The sequence below is a fragment of the Diplotaxodon limnothrissa genome, linkage group LG14, assembly GCF_057381915.1.
Source record: "Diplotaxodon limnothrissa isolate DT_005_m linkage group LG14, D_limnothrissa_male_GT1.1, whole genome shotgun sequence".
In the NCBI taxonomy this organism is placed as follows: Eukaryota; Metazoa; Chordata; class Actinopteri; order Cichliformes; family Cichlidae; genus Diplotaxodon; species Diplotaxodon limnothrissa.
The window spans coordinates 6,259,770-6,277,613 of record NC_140609.1 but is presented as its reverse complement, the minus strand read 5'-3'; the positions used below and the strand labels follow the sequence as shown (position 1 = coordinate 6,277,613).

At 41.7% G+C, this 17,844-nt stretch overlaps 1 protein-coding gene across 5 annotated transcripts in view; it reads right to left on the bottom strand.

The window, feature by feature from the left end:
- LOC146618278 (ubiquitin carboxyl-terminal hydrolase 2-like) overlaps window positions 1-17,844 on the bottom strand; it is a 58,404-nt gene that overhangs the window by 28,346 nt on the left and 12,214 nt on the right. For 4 of the 5 annotated variants that reach the window (XM_085370731.1, XM_085370727.1, XM_085370730.1 and 1 more), the window contains exon 3: window positions 10,028-10,856. In XM_085370731.1, the coding sequence (XP_085226857.1) occupies window positions 10,028-10,795 (768 nt within the window). In that variant the 5' untranslated portion in view covers window positions 10,796-10,856. Of the gene's footprint in view, window positions 1-10,027; window positions 10,857-17,388; window positions 17,477-17,844 lie in introns of all 5 variants that reach the window. The other variant, XM_085370729.1, reaches the window with a different exon arrangement.

Below are 17,844 nucleotides of genomic sequence, written 5' to 3'. Positions count from 1 at the left end.
GGATGACTGTTACTGTGTTAGCACGGAGCCAGAACAGAGACGATGCTCTGTTCTTTGTGAAGACAGAAGAGCTGCTGCTCAAGCTGTCGAGCTGGTGCTGACTAAGAGTGGTGATTACCTGCCATTAAAATCTTTATGGAAAACAAAGCAGCAAGTCATGATCTCAGAGTTTCATTTAACCAACCAACATCACTGTTAGCAACTGAAGTCATAGAATTACACTAACACTTATCTGAAAAGACAGATTCGTGATCAAATTTTACACATGATGGTTTTCAAAGTGGCTGGATATTATTTTCTGTCAACAAACAACTTTTGAAGTTGGAACTCAGTGAGAATGAGTTGGTAAGCTGTGGTAGAAAGCAACCTTTAATCTACCAGCTGGTTCACCCTGAGCCTGCAGTGTACAAACACGTGCATCATCACAGATGACAACACACATTACCCACTGTAAGCTCACCATCAGAAGGATACGACATGTTCAATGGGCAAGCGGTGGTCTGCAGAGATGGAGGAGGTGCTGAGCCAGAGCTGAAGGAGAGGGGCAGGACGGGAAGAGCAGGTGGGACGCTGACAGCGGAACAGACAACAGCAACGAGCGCAGCAGAGCACCGGGCTGGGCCAGCTGTAAAGTGTATTCTAATGTGATTTGTCATTACATAACAGAAGCTGGCACACAGCAGAGCCACTCCACGCTGCAGCCCAAGAACATGCACACAGACACACACCAGCAGCAGCAGCAAGCCTCACAGCACTTAAGGTCATTCCTCTTCTGTTTGTATCAGGGCAGTTAGCAAGTCGACTTAGTGGATTTGTTTAGTTCTTCACTTGGCATAAAACACACTGTGTTTTTGGCTGCACTCATCCAAATTACAGAGAACACTTTTCAACTATAAAAACAACAATACACAAAGAAAACTGACAAGGGCACTCAGTGAGCAAACAACACAGCCAGCGATCACATGACTGGCTGAGGAGTAAACATCAATAGATATTTAGAGTAGAAAGTACCACACACTTTTTTCCTCAACAGACGGAACTGACTGTCAGAATTTTCCTCACACCTACATTTATGTGTACATGTGATAGAGCCCATACAGAAACAGCAAGAGGCAACCTCCTCCTCCTATACTTTGTGTTGCATACATACAGGTCAGCCAGAATGATTTATTCCTGCATCTAACTCCACTGTAACACTACAATGGGATTCATACGAGCAGTATAGTAGGAGCAGCTGTAGTGTATGAGGGGGATTAAATGCTGGTTATATAACCAGTGACCTGCCAGTGCAGCCCTACTGATCCTGGCCCAGCAGAGTACAGCTCGGCTTAAGAGAGCGGCTTACCTCTGCAAATGATTCATTCAGCGTTAAACTCGCTTCATCTTTCACAACATGCATAACACCGGGAGTGAAGTAAGATCTGTGGCCTATTTTAACGAGAAATCCTCCCACAGGAATCATTAGCCCTCCAACACATCCCAGCACTTACACAGATAATAAAACATGATGATAAAATACACTTGCAAATTAATGAGAATTTCATACATTCAGTATAATATGAAACTTTACACGAATATATTGTATATTTTACTTTCTGAAGTTTGTTACAGTGGAGTCCCACAGTAGATACATATCAAATACCACATATTATTATTATACTCACATTATATAAACCACTGACAAATATACAATCTTAGCTGGAACCTTTGAAGCTCTACAAATGGAGCATTATAAATATAACGGTTAAATTGTCAGATTTTTGAATGGAGTTTGGTGTGATGCACTCCCGGCGGAGCTCAGAGCTCACAGCAGGCACTCTCGCTGTCTCTTACCTTGGCTTGGTTGATGATAAGCCCCACGAACGTTGACACCAGCACCGACCCGGACATGCTGCCTTTTCTTCGCATCTCCTGCTTTAGGAACGGGAAAGCAGCGGCGGGCGGCTCCTCGGGAACCGTCACCGTGTAGGACTGTCGCATGCTCGGCATGCTGGCGGAGGAATGAAACCGATCACCGGTACGAGTTACTCAGACAACGGCGTAGGTCTCCGAGTGCTCCCGCTGACTGGATGATGAGCTTTCTATCTCAGGGAAGCCAATCACACGTTTCACCAGCTTTCTCTGCTTGTAGTCATTCATTCATCGATATAGACGACCTGTGGCTTCTCCTTCCACGCCGTGCTACTACAGACTGCAATGAACACGCTAAAAGCGACAAACACGTGGTAAAGCCAAGTGTTATAAGAGCAACTGGCCGCTGTGTCGTTCTACGCAGGTGAGGGTCCATTCGGCGGTGTGGGTCTGTAAATGCAAATAAATGCACATTGTGTTCCCATTCCGTTTTACCGGACTGCAGGCCCGCCCCCTTTGGGCTCGGGTGAAGAAAAAAAAAATCGGCCCACAACAAACGTCAGCGGCCGCCTCCAACCGTGCTGGCTACGTCAGTCCAGCCTTCTCCGCGCTGCTGCTACAGTCTGAAGGACTAAACGCTGTGCTCCAAGGAGACTACGCATCTCCATTTCGATCACGACACAAAAGTCACCCATAAGGGCAACTACTGTATAAAAATCAGTGTAATAGTATGGTAATAGCTAAAGTGAGGAAGAAACATCGGCTGTAAGGGAAAGACAGCATACACTCTTAATGTGATGGCAGGGACAAGTAGTTCTAAAATTAGGATGTGCAGTCCTAAAAAAAAAACGGTTGTTAATGACGTTTCCGGTGAATCACCAGCAAAGACATAGACACATTAGTGTTAGTTCTGGTCTGTCTTAATGAGAGGGTGTACTAGAATGACAGCCTAGATCTATCAGCAGTACCCAAGCAAGCACAGAGTGCCGCTCAGCAGTCTGCTAAATATCCCATACAGTCCGCATGTAGCAGATTAACAACAACTAATGTCCAAATGGTACACTGTATTAGTAACAGAAGTTACAAAATGAACACCATATAACATTCTCTGACCTGAAACTATGAATTAATCCTGTAAACCCATCAATGAAGTGTTTAATTAGGTCACAGATCACAGGAATAACTCCTGTTGGCTATTCCAGGTTTACTTAGACAAAAGTAACAAGGGTTATAGTGAGTAATAACTAGTTGATCAATGATGACATTCATCAAAATACCAAAGATTACTAATAAGATAACAAAACTCATGGTAAAAATTCAAGTCTAAGGTTCAAAGTTGAGGAACGCAAAAGTAAGATAAATACAGACTAACCCTCTTAGTGTCAGAGTACACTCATGGACTTTCGTGGAGTTCACAGAAAAAGTGTTAAAGAAAAACAAGTGTTTCCATGATGGCAGTCAGGTGGCACACAAAGGTGGAATTATTGTGAGTAAGGAGGACTTAATGTTCTGTCTCATCCTTTTTTCTAAGTGAATGATGGTCACATTTTACACTTCAGGCAACCCCAAATAGACCTGCCGTAGAAATACTGAGAGCTACAAGTTACAGTAATGCTTGTGATCACACAGGTCTGTTGACTATAAGCACCTGTGACTATAAGGTTTTGATGACAGCTCACCCAACACCCGGAATTATATTCATGATAAAAAGAAATTTCCCAATGAATGTAGTTAATAAAACAACCAAATGTCCTGTACCTGCCCTTCCACGTATGGGCAGTATAATTCAACAATGCATCAAACAGGCGAATTGCTGACAAAAGTAACATAAGTACAAGCTGATTTTAGCTGATCCGGTGTGTGAAGTGGAGGAAGTGCAACATGTACCCAACAACAATATCATAACCCAGACTCAAGTGTGTGTACACAACAAATAACCAAAGAGCACAGTCCATCTGCAGACTAAACACTTGTGTGTGTCTGTGTGTGTGTGTGTGTGAGAGAGAGAAAGAGTCTAAATCCCTGAAGAAGAAACCTGCAATGTGAGAAGGGTCTGTATTCTGATATGTGATGCAAAAAGCTACATAATCTAAAATTGGGACAAATGAGTCTGAGCAGTGTTTTCTGGGAGAAGTCAGTGTACAGTTACCTTGGGAGGACTGTTCTATTACTTAGGCACATCAGGCTGATTATCTCCTCGCTCAAATGTTTAAATTTAATCTAGGAACAACATATTTCATACTTTTTATTGCTGTTCGTGCGCCGTTATTCATTCTATAGTCACGCGTCGTACAGAGCATACTTTGACTTACTAGCACCGATTCAGATTCAGAACTAAAGGAAGAATGCAGGCGATCCTTCAATATAAAGCAGCTACCAAGTTACAGCTCTGCCCATTAATCCATCTTTCTGTCATAGTCAGATTGTCTCCAGGTTCATGTGGTATCAAATAGAATCCATAAACTGTATATAAAAAGTTGACAGAGGCATCTGTCTGGATTTTGAAGCCAGAAGTAACCAAGCTCTAGTTATCAGCTCAGTCTTGCTAGCTTGGTTAAGAATCTGCATGTATTATTGAGAACAGATGCCAAAGTCAGACACAAATATCTGCAAATTATATATATCATATATAAGCAGATAATAGTTTATTTATTAGATATTTAATACTGTGCCTACATTGCCAGGGATAGAGATGGAAATTAGTTTTTAGATAAATGTAAAAAAAGGCATCTTCTCTTTTCTGGGATGTTTTTTTACATGGTTCCTCACAAATACAACATAAAACTCACATTAAACTAAGAAAATATCTAAAGTTCCACAACTGGTTCAGGTGAGAAAATTGATCTTTATGGTTTTCTAAGCTAATTCCCTCTGATAAGAAAGACTGTGAAATATGGCGGAGAGCCAGCACTAAGTAATATATGAATCTTGACTTGAGTATATTCTGTCACACTATCAGATAACTAACAAATTAAGTCAACAATTAAACACTGATTCCCATTGTTCCTATAGTGGCTTGACGTAACCTCAGCATCAGATGGTGGTTGAGGAGGGAAAGCTGACCTACAAAGCAAAGCTCTTGATTTAGCGGTCTATATTCATCAATCTTTTGAGTTTACTTGTGAGATAACAATTCTAAGCTCTTGGTGAAACTCGCCAGAGAAAGTCAGGGCTCAGCCAGTTGCTATGAGTGACTATTTAGTTGGAAGAAAGATCAGAACGTCTATCAGACACAAATGACCAGACAGTATATGCTGACATCTGCATAGCACTTTAGAAGTGGTAGTCAACCAGCTGCCACAGCTAGAAAACAAAACAGATGATTTACATCTGAACCATCTCTGTGTGTTAACCTCAAGGTCCAAACAATAACAGGCCATCTTGGATTTAAAGATCCGAGTAGTGATACTCAAAAACCACTGCAGGTTTAGTACTGGGGCAGTGAACAGTAGTTTTAGAGTCCTGCTATAATGATTGCTCTGACAGATATGGCACACCCACAAACCTACCAATCAGGCAGAACTACAATAGCAGCTTGTAAACCTGAGCTACTTAAAAGGCTGGCCCTTCTCTGCCAAAGAACAAGGAAAAGCTCCATCTTGTACCAGACTGTTTATTTTCTCTTAAATCAAACCATAAGCTGTCTGGCTAAGGTGTCAAACCGAGAGTCAGACTGTCTAAACATACTGTTGACCCAACAAAAAGTCTAGACACAAAGCACAAATGGATCTGCTGAGTTTAGTCTCAAGGATGCCACAGTGCCCTGTTGTAGCTGTTTGTCTCCACAAGCAAACATGGAAAAGTGTCAGTGAAGGGCCATTAGTGTCTTTTCAAAGAGCTGGCTTTAAAAAGCAGTAAGAAACTTAAAAAGTACTACCACTTTGAACAATAGACTGAAAGTGGTCTGAATCTGTGTTGTTGATGGGAGAACAACAATACACACAACTGTGGCAACAAAATGTGTCAACATTTAAATGATAATAATACTGTTCTCTGTTGAATATGTCTGACTAACCCAAGAGTGTGTTTAGAGCTTGGTGGCTTATTTGTATCAGATCTCACTTATAATAATGTTGAGTGAGCACTTTTAGCATAGCTTTGTGATAATGCTAATAAGTTTAACTGTTAAGATAGCCAAAATACAAAAGCTTGTGCGATGTGGATTGTGTCATGGGTGCTAGCTATGCCATTCAAAACCTCGCACTACACGATGCACACACGATTAAGGCAAAACACAGGCCGATCCCCAAAACGGTTGCGCAACTGAAAAATCGGCTCTAAATGGGCCAAAAATCGCACAGTGTATGGCCAGCTTTTGGAGGCTAGCTCCAAACAAACATGGTAAATGGTAAATGGCCTGTATTTGTATAGCGCTTTTACTAGTCCCTAAGGACCCCAAAGCGCTTTACACGTCCAGTCATCCACCCATTCACACACACATTCACACACTGATCATAGTGTGCAGCTTGGCAGTGTATACAGCACTATAATGACCAGACCTAATTCTTTTGAAAACCTTACATCTTTCCCAGGTCTCCACTTCATCAAACATTGCCTAGACACAGAGCTGGATGAGGCCAGCACAAACAGCGGCCTATTCGACGAAGATGATGGATCCATGGGGTCAGGAAAGCCAGAAGCAGGGGAGCTGGAGAGGTACCTTTCGTGTCCATTCACTGGAGGTGTGGATCTATTGCATGGCTTTCCTCACATCAAGAAGCTGTCGATCAAAGTCAATACAGCTCTTCCTGCATCTGGAGCTTGTGAAGGATTCTTAGTCATGCAGGACTCCTGTTCACTGCTAAACAGTTACAGCTTCACAGAAAGAACCTTGAGAGCAAACTGCTGCTTAAGCTTAACCATCACCTCACTGAGTTAAGAAATGGCACATTTTTGCTAAATATGCAGAAATAAATGCACACCCATACAACTTATGGTAAACTGAGCTGCCTTGTATGAACATATGTTGAAGATGCCTCGTTCTAATGTTTTCTCTGAGGCTGCTGTGCCATTTGGAGCAAAAATGAATATAACGTTTACAGCATATCTTGTCACTGGAAATTGTTTGCACTGTTTATATATTTATATTATTTACTGTAGGTATTGGTGAAAAAAGCTTTATGTTGTGAAAAACTGAAATCTGGAAATTAGAATTGTTGTGCCTTATTTTGTTGATGTTTTTACATATATTCCTTTTGAAAATGGTAAAATTTGTATATTTATTTATATTTGTTTGTCTGGTAACATTTATTTAATAAATAAATCGGATATTTCAAACAGTTACTCACTACTTGAGTAGTCTTTTCGCCAAGTACTTTTTTTACTCTTACTTGAGTAACTTTTTTGACGACTACTTTTCACTTTTACTTGAGTAATAATTTTTTAAAGTAATGCTACTCGTACTTGAGTACAACTTTTGGATACTCGACCCACCAGAAGGATACATGATCTATTAAGCCTCAGCATTTGAAAGCTCTCTTAATCACAATGCATTCTTACCTGCATTGTCATGGCCATGCACATATGCACCACACAGTGATTACACTTCATTGCCTGCCTATTTGTCAAAGTTCTATTTAAGCATATCTACTTTCACAAGAGTCACAAGATTTTCAGAAAATTTGACCTCTGACCTTGACGTCAGGTCACCCAAACTAGAACTCGTCCCAGATTTTTACTAGATGCCACTATAGTATCAGTGTGAAAATCCGAGGTACCCAAGAAAAAAGACAAGTGGTCACATTCTACATAAAGAGGCTGAAAAAAGGAGATTAAAAAAAATGAAGGGAAATAAACAAAGTTGGCTGCATTAAAATCAGTAAGAAACAATGAGTCTGGGCTGGTGGACATACACTATTTTCATACACCAAACAAGTGCAAGCAACAGGAACTGTGCACTGTACTGCAAAGCAAGTTCAGCATACCCAGGTTATCTTTCTGTTATCAGGCTTCACTTACTGTAACATCGGCAGTCAGGCTAAGGGGTTACATCACTGTACTGACTTAGCAAGTTGATAACCATGGGTTTTCTTAATGTCGCTATGCGTACCTTCACACAAAATAGGTGGCAATGCCAGTCTCTGGCCATCAAAAACATTACAGCAATTGTTGTGAAACTGTTTGCAGGAAAGAGGGAAAAAAATCTTAATCATACTTAAGCATGTGGACCAGAGTACTCGGGGATGGATCCCAGGAAAATATTTGCTGAGATCACTGATCAAGTGCAAGTCAGTATACTTATTTTACAACTAGATTTCTTTTTGAAACCAGAGAACTCACCATTTGCTGGCCACTGGGAAGAATATAAGCTTAAGGCATTCAACATAAGCTTAACCTTCCAGACTGGGAAGCTACTTCCATCTTTTATATATAATCTATTGGTCTAATCAGTACATCCATTGTTTTCCCAAAGACATGTCTAAAGCACTACACAGCTTCGTAAGTCAAAATCCACTGGGGCTGCTTTCTGCACGCTCTGCTGTCAGTGTTGACACCAAGCCCCTGGGAAGATGGTGATTATATGTGCTTGAGTTCATTAGCAATATGCACAGGCCAGCTGGTGACCTCCAGTTAAAGTCCTGCACTTTTCAGACCTTGCGTGTTAAAAAGGTGTTGATTACCTAAGGGGTTAAAATGAATAACCCTAGCAAAGAACAAGGAATTCTTTATAACCAGTATTTCACCTTTGCTTTAATAAAGCCTGACTTTTTTTGTCTCTATAGTTAACCCAGCAGCACCATGATCCCAAGTGTTCTTTGGGAACACTCTTTTGAAATGACTTGGTTATCTTAGGTCATGTTTGTGAATAAAGACTTGCATGAGCTATGTTTACCCCTGATGTCAGCAGGCAGCAGTTAGTTTCCACTGTTAAAACTCCATAGTCCAGAGTGCCGTAATACTGTAAAGTGTACTATTATGTCTTCTCTTTTCATTGTTCTCAATGGCAGTTAGTTTTAAAGAGCCAGTGCACGTATAGCCCACGCTGGTTATTTTAAGTAATTTGGCAGATAAGACCTCTCCTCAAGGCCGTGTGGGTATACACACACACACACACACACACACACACACTCCCAGTACTGCAGCACCCACTATCAACCTGAGCTAAGATCTGTGTGGATGTGCAGGGTCTTGGTGATATGAAACTGTTAATATATTAAGTTATTGTTTAAAAAAAAGTGCTAAAAAGTGTTAACCATACCCGGTGAGCCCTAAAACACATTCACTTCTCAGTAACACGCATGGGAGTTACATACAGCTGACTGGACATTACAGGGTTTAGACATTGCCTGGTTTAGAATGGGCCTTTGGGGCCTCTACAGTAAAGGCTGTGCTAGCTTACTTGACAGAAATAAAAATGTCAAGTAAGCTAGCACAGAGTGCATAAAAATGCACTCTGGTATTAGTTCTGTCACCCTACTGTCAGGCTCAGCCAGCAAACCAGCTGATAGTTGAGAAGATATCCTTCTGCTTTTCATATATGCAAATGAACATGATGAGCAGAAGAACTAAATGAATAAAGAATGTCACATTCTGGAGCATATCTGATGCAATAAAGATGACAGATTTATTCTATCTGAAAGCCACTTTCAAACAGACTTCTCACAAATTCTCCCTAATTCCCACTTTTCCTCCTTCCATCCATGGAAGCAGTTACTGAGACTAATCCAAAGGAAAAGTGGATCAGTCATACTTTGGGATCCACGCAGTGGAAACCTGAGTCATTATTCTTGATGCTGAGAGGACCCGTCTGCTCTTTGAGAGACTGCTGGGCTTAGAAAGAGCTGTCAGATAACCATCAAACTACTTTTGTACAGTACAATAAGAGAGTTAAAAGAATAAGGAGCATTGTAACTGTGTCCTAGCGGAGAGTTGTAACAGTAAAAACCACAGGAGAGTGTAAGGTGTGCAAGAATACTGTAAACCCAGACTTCAAGTGCACTGAAATTAATGTGAACAACAGTGCCCCCAACTGGTAGGAAACAGTGCTACTAGTAGCACCAGAGCATTGTGGGTCTTTACCATGTGCAGACTAATAAAAGGAAAGCTTTGTGGTGATGACTGCAGCTTTCGTAGTACTCAGCCTTCCTTGGCTCCTGCCAAAGATCCTGCCAAGGATCCTCTGTAAAGGAATGCTTCTCCAGTTAAAGCACAACAAGAACATGGGACTTGTTCTTACCGTAGAGTCCCTCGTTGGGGAATGGGACAGCTGGTTACTGCTTGGGTCCCATGCTGAAGAGCTGAATGCTCTGCTCCTGCTGAAGGCCTCCTGGGTGGAGCTCCGTGACAGGGTCTCCTGAGTAGTGCTTCGGGACAGGCCTGAGTAGCCGGGTCGGGAGCTACTGCCGTAAAACTCAGCCACATCACTGGTCCGACTGCGGTAGCTCCGCAGGGCACTGGTGGATGAAGAAGGGGTTGAGGAGGAAGCATCATTGAGGCTCAGAGAGGCCAGGTCCCTGCTCAGGTCACTCTGGGATACAGATTTTCGTCGACTGAGCGAGATGCTGGAGGCCACCGGAGAAGAGGAGAGGTAGCTGGACTGGGCTGGGGATGAAGCGTAGGAGCTGTAGCCAGTGTAGGCTGACCCCCCACTTAGCCCTGACCCTCCATAGCTCTTGAGTGGGGTTCTGCTGAGGCTCTCACTCCGGCGGTTGCTGCTGCTGCCAAGGATGTCAGTGCGAGGGATGGTTCGACCCCGGTCACGCTCAGGGTCCGAGGAGGTGCTGTAGTTGTGGCTGCGGACGGCGGCGCTGCTCAGATAGGTAGAGGATAAGTAACCTGAGGAGGAGGATGAAGAGGAGGAGGAGGTGTGGGACTTGTAGGAGGACAGCCTGTCCCGCTCGCTGTAGGAGCTAAGGCCTGGGGTTAGGGAGGAGCTGTAGGAGCTGTAGTGGCTGGTGTAAGAGGGGCCAGTGTATCGCTTTGCGGTGGAGGAGACACGGGACATACTGCTGCTGCTGCTGGTTTCTCAGCCAGGGAGAGGGATAGCCTCTGGAAGACAGCATCGACTGCACACACAGCAAAGACACAAGAGCCCTGTATTAGTTCATCAGCAACAATCCAATCAATACCACAGCAACAACGTAGGCAGTGGGCAGGCCATCATTTACCCTCGCTCCATTGAGCGTTAATTGTGTTTTAAAGAGACAAAATGATTCAAGGCTGTGCATGACTGAGTTTAAATGGCAGAATATGAAAACAAACGCTGATTCATTCACTCATCCTGACTCACTGTCCTGCCATTTAGAGAATGACATCAGTATTTTGTCATGTCTAAACGAATTTACCATAAATCCCATTTCCTTTGCATTGCTGCAGTCCATTTCCTGAGCATGCGCTAGTGTTTTTTCCACACTTACTGGATTCCAGTTGGCACACTAAGAATCATCAGGACCACCTCAGACTGAACGTTTCTTATTTCACTATCGGCAAAGGACAAAGTTTAGTTTCTGAGTGCTACATAATGCAATAGTAAAAGAATTAAACTCAAATGTATGGGCATTAACTCAACTCTGTTAGCCCTCAAAATAATGGAGCAATTTCTAAAGGTCCTAATGGTATCATAAAAGCATACTGTGGCAGAGTAGTACATCACTCCACATGCAACACTGTCTTCCATATTTAAACGGACACATCTTAAACTCCACACATACTAGATATTATATGTGTTTTTGATTAAGTGTGTGTAGGTGTGTAGGCTGTTGCTCCAGACAGATGGAAAATTGCTGCAATATAGCAGCTGTCCTCAGTGTGTTTACATCAAGCTTATACTCACACTCTCAGGCTGTTGGATCAAATGATACCTTTCTACACATTCAATTAGCCAACTGCACTGGATGTGCTCTTCAAGCTGGCCACCTAAAGCACAGATACTTTGCACCTGTAAGCCATTTTGCAACCCAGCTCTTTGACTTATATCGTTTGTCACTGAAGCCCGCTTCATTCTGTTCTGGGTGTTGTTGCTGCTCTCCATAACTGCACATAGAAAAAATAAAAAATTTATGATGGTTTTGACTAAAATGTGATCAACATGACCTGTTTATATTTATTCCCAGCTCCATATTTTTATCCTTAGACTCTTAGAGTAGCATCATGGTTATAAGAAAATAATCCTCAGCACTCTTTCCGTTTCAACCTTCTCCTGATTGGCTTGTCTTCCCAAACAGGTCAAATGCATATCTGCTACCTCTGACATCATACAAAGTCAAGAGTAGAACATATCATGCTGTAGAACAAACAGCATGATATGAAATCCAGGGGAAAACCACGGTGATACAATTAACACCAGCAGGCATGCTTGCTGACACACAGTTTAGGATATCAAATGCTAAATCCCTCTCATCAACATAGAACCCTCCTCTTAACTTAGCGCTAAAAAAAATCATGGAGATTTGAGGAAATATGGAACATAATCTCGCTTGCGTAGACCCAGCAGTGCTCCTCCTGCATGCCCTGGTCTCCCCTCTCGCCCTCTCTCACAGCTATAACAGGAGAGTCTAGCTTAATTCTGGAAGTAAAGCCATGTGGGCAGGACAGTGTGTTCCTGTGGCTGAGGCAGAGAGAGGCTCTTGTTCACACGCACAGCAGTGTCTAAATAAATAAAAGTATCTGGTGATGCTGATCCATGTTGAGTTCATTTAGGGAGGCTCCTATTTCCTTAATCTGCCTGTCTCCCCTCTTCTCTCCCCCTCCTCGGCACCTACCTCTACTGAGTGTAATTTCCTTTCCTTCGGGGTCTCTGTTGATCCCTTTTTGCTGTTCTCTTCCTCTCTCTCTCTCTCTCTCTCTCTCTCTGTCTCTATGAACACAGCTTTATCTATAATTCAGCATATGGATCTGGAGCAGGCAGACAGGCACCATTTGGAGAGAGACCAACTCACGGCACTGGCCAAGACACACAGAGGGAGGCCAGGCGGCTGTGGCCACTCAGTGCAGTTCTGCTAAGCCAGCAGGACTAGCAGCAAAGAGAAGCTGGCCTCGCTTTCGCTCTCGCTTTGTAGACGGTTTGTTTCAATCATTTGACAGTGCTGGTATGTGGAGGGTTATTTTAGTTTGGGCAGAGTAACATAGATGGCAACAGCAAAATGTGGATTCTGTGTCTGATATCAGCCAACAGTTTTCAGACAGGATAAAACCTGAATCTGGACTTACTTATCATAATTACCAAGTTGGTGATTATGGTGGGAAGTACAGCTGGAAGTTAAGTGAAGAAAATCATTGGCAAAAGGGCTCATGAGACAAACCATCCAAAAACACGCACCTCTTACTGTATTTCATGTCATTTGCAAACAGCATGTTTTTAATTATTCTTTTTTTTTTTTTTATTCTATGCTGGGGGAATACATTATCTTTGTGCAACTTGTTAAGCTGGACCTTGCTAGCATCAGTTATGAAGCACTATAAGTATATTTCTCATGTATTCAGCTGGTAATGCAGAAAATGTATAAATGTTTTTATACTTGGTTCTAATCTGCTGCTGAGTCTGTTTTACACGGCTGGAATGGCAACTACTACACCACAGAACACGCACCAGGAATACCTGTTCAACCAACCAAATTAATTTAACTTTAATCTGCTGACAAACGCCTGCTTTATCAGGCTGTGGGACAGTAAGTTTTAAATGTTTATTTCACTGCCCTGTGCACTATCACTAGATTAACTATCTTCTGCAGCATTCATTTCCTGTCTTGCAGTGGTGTTATCATCTTTATAGAGTTTTATCATCACCTGATAACCTCTGATTGGAATAGGTGACACTCGTAGGGATCATTTTATGAAGAAGAGTCTGATGTATGAAACGCCCCTTTTTGTGTGAGCACATACAGAGCCTGAAACAGAAAGCCATGCTTAACAAAGCTGATAACCACCATCATGACACCTGTTAACTACTGGAGTAGTTGCCAAGCCATCTGACATAAGGAAAGCCTTAAAGCCATGTTGAAGGTCCTCGATCGTATATCCCTCTAATCACTACTAACAAAATATTTACACTTAACTGAATGAAATGATACCCCCACTAACATGTGTATCCGAGTCCTCTTTCAGATGACATCCTGCTTTATTTTGAAGGATTAGTTTCTCATGTGGCTTTGTGTATTTTTACTTCCCTCCTTTGCTGTTTTCCCAGCCTCATTATTATCTTAACTGAGTTCACCTGTGCCATATTCGCCTTCTCACTAGTGTGACTATTTATTATATTTTGTTTGTGTCTTTAACAGGTAGACGTTATATCTCTTGCTCCCGAGTGTTTCCTGGTTTCTTTTCCTGCTGGCTCTATGCATTTGATGAATTGTTTGGACTTTTGTTAGCTATAGGGTTTCCTGCCACACTAGGCTTTGCAAAAGTGCCAGGCAAAAAGTTCTTATTTTTATCCAAAATCGCTGACCCTGTACCGCATATTAACGTGACTTAAAAGGCCTAGGCCCTGTATGACATGAGTTCAGCGTACCCTGGGTATCTTACCGTTATCTGGATCCAATTACCCTAACATTGGTAATCAGGATAAGTGGTTACATGAAGCAGAGTATCAAGTCTAACCACTGACTTAAATTGTTTTTATGTATTGCAACCTAATCAGTAATATATGAATATTATTTAAAAACTAGTTCAGCCATTTTCAGTAATTTATATGTAGTATTCTGATTAGAGCAGGGCGATATGGCCAAAAATATTTATCACGATATATATTTGAAAATTTGCGATAACGATATAACCGACGATATAATTGATGCGAGACAAAATACAACTCCACAACATTACTAGCGCAAAAAGACAACCTTCCATTTATTTTCACTTAAACAAGAAGCTGGTTTTTATGTACATTAAAGCTTTATAAAAATGTAACAGTGCAAATGCAAATTCCTTGCTGAAAGTTTAACCAAAAGGCATTTCCAGTAGAAATGGGCTGACATATCCTGAGCATAACCATGTATAATATCCACTGAAGTTAAAAAGAGGTGCTTTGCAACATTAAACTGCAGTGTGCAGTATGTATTTTTCGGACCATAAGGTGCACGGGATTATAAGGCACATTAAGCGAAACAAAGCAGTCAGATAAATCAAACTTTATTAAACTCATTCTTCTTGCTTCCTCCACTTCTGTACCATTGATTCATTAATGTTGAATTCTCTGGCAGCTGCTCTATTCCCATGTTGTTGCAGTCTATTAATGACTAACCTCATATTGTGGATGGATTATCTCAGTTGTTCTCCTGACTGAAGTTTGGTCCGTTTACAACATCCTGCCATGCGATTGCATTTGTCTCTAACCATGAAGAACCTTCACGTTAACTTTTATAAGTGGAAAAGTGTTAGTGTTCGTCCTCCAGCTTCACTGTTTATGTTATGCTAACATAGCTGTGTCGCTAGCGATCACGTAGCACATCATTATATACCAGCTAGCCCAACTTCAGTAACCCTACAAACGTCACTGCTGTTTAGTTTCCTGTCTTCATTTATGTTGGAAGTGATAGCAGAACTGTACGTTTGATTTTTTTCAGAAATCTCTCAGTCAGAACATGCTATATCATGCTTAGGTAACTAGCGAAACTAGCGAGCTAACTTCCGCTAGCTTCCTGCTAACGTCTAACTCCGTTAAATGTAATAACTTTAGTTTTCATGGATGCCTGGAAGTTAAACTTCATAGTTACACCTGGTAAAGCAGCAATGCTGATCGTTTTATTAAAGATGAAAGAATTTAGACAGTTTTTAACTCTAAGTGATGCTGCAGTGTTGTTTGACCTGAAGAATACGGAGTTTAGGACCCAGATTACTCCCAGATTTAAGAGCATCTTAGTCCGACAAATATGACAATAACAACGGCCGCTTGCATGTTCTGCAAAAAAATGTGCTTTGTCGTGTATCTGACGGACAAACACCAAACCAGTTCCACATCACGGAAGTTGCACCATTTTTACAAACCAATTCTGGTTCATCTGTTTCACTCAACAATCGGCCATGTGCGTATGAAAACAAAGGCACTGCGCATGCGCGTTTTACTCCCATTCTATCGCGATATTTCATTTTCCTATCGTTGCCTAACATTATACCGGTATTACCGTGAACGGTATAATATGGCCCAGCCCTAATTCTGATTCTATTCTCTTTTTAACACTGTTTATCCCCCCCCAAAATGTGTCTGTGCTTATGTCAGTTATTTGCATTACAAGCATTTGAGTGGACAATTTGTTGCCTAAAAACAAACCAAACAAGATTTTCACAGCTCAGACCAGACTTTGATGATAGCAACGCCATTTTTCATGGAAAAAAATCCACTGGCATCAGCTAAAGCTGGTAAGTCCACCGCATCTTTATCAGCACAGTAGTTCACACATTACTATGCGTAAACAGAAGTAATAAAAATGTGAGGGAAAATTAAATTAATGCATAGAAATTGTAAATGTAAAACAACAATGAGCACAGCTCTTTTTTTTTAACTAATTCATACCATCAGACAGTTCCAAACTGCAGGAATTTTTCACACCTCTTATAACCCTTTAAGGAAATCCCCCTCTTCTTCCTGTCTCCACACTTAACTCTCACGTCTTAGTTTTTAGAGCATTTATTTTGATGTCTTTTTTTTCATCTCATATTACAGAGCAGGTACTCCATCACAAGAGGAACCTTTGAGTGACATATGTAAATGGCCTGTATTTTATATAGCGCTTTACTAGTCCCTAAGGACCCCAAAGCACTTTACACATCCAGTCATCCACCCATTCACACACTGGTGATGGCAAGCTACATTGTAACCACAGCCACCCTGGGGCGCACTGACAGAGGCGAGGCTGCCGGACACTGGCGCCACCGGGCCCTCTGACCACCACCAGTAGGCAACGGGTGAAGTGTCTTGCCCAAAGACACAACGACCGAGACTGTCGGTCTCGTCGAGACTGTTGCTCGAACCGGCAACCTTCCGATTACAAGGCGAACTCCCAACTCTTGAGCCACGATCGCCCACATATGTATACTGTGACTGGTACAGTAGTAAGCTTACTTTGGTCCGACATCGGTAACCGGCATATACAAAAAAATCCATGTAAACATAAGCTATGTAAGCAACAGTTAGTTGCTAATAAGTGAAATTTTTGCTGACATTTTTTCTCAGTTTGCTATGGCAGACATCCACAAAGCAAAGCAATTTGGATTACTCCAAATTGCTTTGCTTTGTGGTTGCTTTTTTCTGATGTGTTTCCGTTCCTAACCCGAAACACATCAGAAAAAAGTCAAAGACTTTTCTAACTTAGTTGTCATAAGAAAAAACAATGACACACACAAATATAGCTTATTGATGTAGTTACTGTTTTACCACCCTCAACCTGGTTCTCACTAAAAATGATCCTGGCGACTAATTTCTTAGTCAACTAAACGAGCTGGGGGAAAAAAGGTGATTAACAGACTAGTCTAAAAGCAAGAAATGCTCGCATATTAAGTTCATTTTTAAGATTGTTAATTGGACAATGTTAAAAAGTGTAGTATGCCTACTGAAAATAGCGATGATTAGTTGCCTATCAACTACTCACGCACATTCCTAGTCCTTACATCATGCTACTGTTTGTGCTGGTGAAGTGGCTCCATGGTTTGGTGGTTGGCACATTTGCCTTACATGTGAAAGATCTCCATTTCAATTCTGGGAAGAAACACAAACCCAGTCATAAAACAGCATTCTCCAAATAACAGTACCAAATTATTACCAAATGAATAGAAAGGATATGTCAAGAATATCCCTCTGGCATTAAAGCTGTGTCAAACAAACATGCAAATCCATCCACTGTGACCCCCTTTCGAGATAAGGGAGCAACTGAAAGCACCCAGCAATGTTCTTATTCATAATGTGAATGCAAACAGGAAGTTACTCCTCATCCTCCTGGCAGAAAGATCTATGGCGTCAAACTGAAAATCCTATGACCACTATGTCACTAAGATTCCTCTGGCTGTCTTCCACAGCATGTCTTTTATCCTGTCTTCCTTCTCTCACCCCAACCGGTCGCAGCAGAT